The 4,702-nt window shown below is 36.6% G+C and overlaps 1 protein-coding gene across 1 annotated transcript in view; it reads left to right on the top strand.

Annotated features, from left to right (window-relative positions):
* The window catches only part of Smp_151860 (putative inositol 1,4,5-trisphosphate receptor), a gene marked incomplete at both ends in the record, with an annotated part of 77,648 nt that overhangs the window by 55,091 nt on the left and 17,855 nt on the right, over window positions 1–4,702 (top strand). Inside the window, one exon of the mRNA XM_018797419.1 lies at window positions 3,566–3,981. Coding sequence (XP_018652463.1) covers window positions 3,566–3,981 — 416 coding nt within the window. The remainder of the gene's footprint in view (window positions 1–3,565; window positions 3,982–4,702) is intronic.

The following is a 4,702-nucleotide window of genomic DNA, read 5'->3' as shown; positions in this document are numbered from 1 at the left end:
CCCATTTTCCAGGGGTAAATTATGGGTATTCCATAATTGAAAAGGCAAATGGGAGGTTAAACAATATGGTCGGATTGTTTACAAAAAACATATTTGTTCATTTTTAAGAAAAATGGGGTTTCCAATAATTTAATCCATTGGTGAAATTGTTTCAAACCAAAAACATTTTGTAATTCCCAAACCATTGGAATATTTAATGGATGATAGTCTCCGATGGTATTTCTCTCTTTTTATTTCCTTTTTTTAAAATGTCTTATTTTTAAAAAAGAAAACAGTTTCCATGTTAAATATGTTGATGATATATATATTCAGTAATATAAGATAAAAAAGATTAAATAATTTCATTATTGATTTGTTTAAAATATAAAAAAAAGGGAGATATATAATTTGGAGACATCTGGTGAACCGGAGTTATCATGTTTGTTGGTTTTGTTTTTGATTTTTCAAAAAAAAAATTATAATTTTGCATTATTTTTTTAAGATTTTGATTATGAATGCTTGGTGAGTGTTTGTTGCGTTTAACAACAGCAACAAAAAATACAAACAACGTTTGTGTAAGCTTACTATTGTGTTCAATGTTATGAAAAGCATCTATATGTCAATAAGGTTTGATGGGTTAAATCATTTACTCATCTGAACTTTACGGCTGTGAAACATGGTCATTAAGAGTAGAAGATACTTGCAAATTACTAGTATTTGACCATAGATGTCTTAGAAATATTGCTCGCATCTGCTGGGAAACACCGAGTAAGTAATAGTGATGTTAGGCACAGGGTATTAGGGAATGATGCTTAAAGTCACTAACTTCTGGTGTGATCTATGTTGGTAGATGCAGACTAGTTGGTTATGGTCCGCGTAACTATCGTAACCAATGGTTGGAGACTGTGTATGCCATGGCTCAGAATCGATCACAATGGTGTAGGTGTATACACTCTTTATCTTCCCTTTAACTTTGAGATTAAAATTGTTTCATAACTTTCTTCCTTCCTATACTATATCTTTATATACAACCTATCTTTTATATACTACCACCACTAAATTAACTATTTCTATGAATTCGGTGTTCATCTTGTTGTGCTTGTGAGGTATGGCAACTTGGACCGATGCATAAATGTGCCTGGTCCTACGTTGTAGCTGACTGACTGACTGACTCATGGTAATGTTTATTAACATTACAAGTAGTTGATATTATTCAAACGACAAGATAATGTAAAGGTGAGATATTAATTGATTTCGTCTTCTTTTTTCTTCACAGAATTGTCAAATAAAGTTAGAAATCAGCTTTTAACACTATTTCCTTTAAAGTAAGTGAGCATTGAAGAAAATATATTATTTTCTTAGAAAAAGATATTTATTAGTACCTCATAGGGACATATCGCCCCCAAATGCCCTGGTACGGGAGAGAGTGAGGAGAGTCCGCTCTCCCTCTCCAAATGCTCTCATATGGCCACGCGTATATATCCTCTGTCAGGGAATTCCTACTCACTGCCTTATCGCACCACGGGTATTGTTTACGAAATTGAGAGGATGAAAAGCGAATGTCCGGCTCCTCAACCGCGTCGTTGGGCATGGAGGGTCCACCTAGGGGAGTCGGAAAACAATGATTTCAAACTAATGGTGCACATGGGCTCCAGTATCCTGATGGAACAAATGGCGTATGAACCAATCGTTGGCCACCGGCTACCATGGGACTGCATCTTCTCACGATGCCCCACTGCTTTGTGGATTAGACCTTTAAGTCAAAGGCTCCGGGTGTGGCCCCCTAAGAAAACCACCTGCTTCGGTTTGGGCACCTGGACAGTATCACAGCCCTCACACAAATTAAATGAAATTTGTGCGGCTCATATGTATTCGGTGCCCCTTCGTACCAATATTTGTGTTTGAATAAATAAATAAATAAGGGACATATCGTTGATGTAAACATGGTAATAGTTTGATATAGTTTGAAAACATCTTTGAGAAGAAAGATGAATTTACACTGTTCATCTTTTGAACTTATGTTGATATGTATTTTGGTCAAATGAATGTTATTTATTAATTTAATTTCGTGTTTTGTAAGTCAGTAATGCTAAGCAACGCTGAAGCGGTTAACAACACCAGGTTGTTACCGAGCTATTTAAGTATGGTCTCATCAGTCCAGTACCTGAATAGATATAACAAGCTAAATCACAAACATTACTTCATACCAAATATTAGTTACTACTTAGTAGATTTGAAGTAATATATAGATTATTTATGAGAGCAGAATCTGTATTTATTTGTTAACTTGAGAAAGAAATGCAATATTTTGTGATAGTGTTATTTTAAATTAGTTGCTAGTTGTCACATAGGCCTTATTTCTTTATTAGATAAGTTACATGTCAGTCAGGTTAATTCATGTAACTACTTATGTTTGATGAAAAGCTGTCCAAAACAATGACAATTTATTGCACTGTCTCCAAAAAAGGGAGAGCGCATGCGTGCACTTCAGATCACTTTGTTCCAAAATGTTTGTCATTTCATTTGAAATACTTTTTAAACGAAAAAAGTATAAGCTATTCTAGTGAGAAGCAGTGACCAGTGGAGTGCAAACCACGTCTGTCATGAGATAGGAACTCACTGATGACAATTGGTGAATGGTTGCTCAACTTCGTGGATCAGTTGAAGTTAGACATTAACACCGTTGGATGCCACCTCAGTGGTCTATCGGTTAAGGGCTTCGGCTCGAGACTGGTAGGTCCTGGGTTCGAATCTCGCGAGAGTGGGTTCGTGGATGCGAACTGCTGAGGAGTCCCATAATAGGACGAAGCGGCCGTCCAGTGTTTCCAGGTTTTCCTCGATGGTCTAGCTTCAATTGACTCATGCTTTCAACTATTACTAAGATAGTTTCTTATTGAGATAAGATGGTGGTTGAAAGTGGTCAACAGGAAACCCTGGACCCGGGTCCGACAGGAGGTCGGTCACGGCCCGAGTAGTTCAGTGGTAACGTCTCTGACTGTGAAGCTGAGTGACGCGAGATCGAATCCGTCAGGGAACACCAGTTCCCTCAAGATTACAGGTACACCTTGCTGACGAGTGCCAAGTAGAACGAAACCCGGGTCCAGGGTTTCTCGTTGACCACCTCCAACCACCATCTTATCTCAACATAGTGCACGCAGTGTCGAGCCACCTAGACTAGTGGCCACATTTCAACTTGATCGATAGCATTCGATCAGCACTAAGAAGGACTTGACACGCATGACATTGATCACCACCCAGTGATCAATCAATTGTGATAGTTTCTTATTCATCGGTTATTTAAAACAACCATTAACTAATCAACAGTTCATTATTCTTCACAAAAACAGAAGAGAATGACTGATTGCTTTTTATTAGATATTGAACAGAAGAATAGCAAAATGATGAATCTAACCGAGTACGTTTTTGTCCATTGAATATAGATTCTGCTGTAAATGCTTGAATTTACAAGTAATTGACAACGTAATTCAAATCAAATTTATAACCTGAGATACCATTATAAGCTATAGTTTGTTTTAATCATATACTAGCTAAACAGTGCATAATTCGATTATTTCCTTATCATAAGTTTATATTTAATGTATCTATTTTTTCAAAGCAATCTATCACAAAATCTTGAAATGAATGATTCGCCAAAATATAATTCAACAGAAGATAAATTAACTATTCTTAATGTAGATGGTTATCATGGTCAATTATTGATTGGTGTATTGGCTCGTTTATGTATATCAACTAATGTTGAATTAAAGTTAAAATCATTACAATTATTATTTCGACATTTTAGTCAACAAGAAGAACTGATCAATAAGTTGAAACAGGTACAACTTTTAGTATCAGATACAGGAATAAAAATTTATCGTCAACTTAAACAACATTTAGATACATTACGTGGTTTAATTGAAAAATCTGAATTATGGATGCATGATAAGAGTTGTATGGTTATGTCAAATAATAATAATAATAATAATATTAATAATATTCAAGTAAGATTTATAATGTATTATATCGTTGTTACTACTATTCATGTTGAGATTCTAATTAGATTGGATTATGTTAAGCATTGCAGTTGTCTAAGATGCATTAATTGTTTACTTGACGTTATTAATCGATGGCAAAGAAGACATGCAACAATATGTATAAACCAATATTTTCATAGTTGAAATCATGAGTCAACTGAAGCTAGACCACCATCGAAAACCTGGAAGCACTGGAAGGCCAACTCGTCCTATTATGGGCTTCCTCAGTGGCAGTCCGCATCCACGATCCCGCACTCGCGAGATTCGAACACAGGACCTACCAGTCTCGCACCTGAGCACTTAACCGATGGACCACTGAGCCGGCCGGCATCCAACGGTGTTAATGTCTAACTTCAACCAATCCACGAAGTTTGAGCAACCGTTCACCAATTGTCTTCAGTGAGTTGATATCTGTACAACAGACTTGGTTGAACTCCACTGGTCACTGCTTCCCACTAGAACTCAAGGAAATATCTCTTGAAGTCAGCCACTAGTGAGCACATGATTATAGATCAGAATGGGTTTTGTGGAGAATTAAGTATTTTCGTAGTTGAAATCATCAGTCAAGTACCATGGAAAACCTGGAAGCACTGGATGGCCGTTTCGTCCTATTATAGGACTCCTCCGTCCAGTGCTTCCAGGTTTTCCATGGTGGTCTGGCTTCAATTGACTCATGATTTCAACTATGA

Source organism: Schistosoma mansoni, chromosome 4, assembly GCF_000237925.1.
Source record: "Schistosoma mansoni strain Puerto Rico chromosome 4, complete genome".
NCBI lineage: Eukaryota > Metazoa > Platyhelminthes > Trematoda > Strigeidida > Schistosomatidae > Schistosoma > Schistosoma mansoni.
This window is presented reverse-complemented; position numbering and strand designations above follow the sequence as displayed.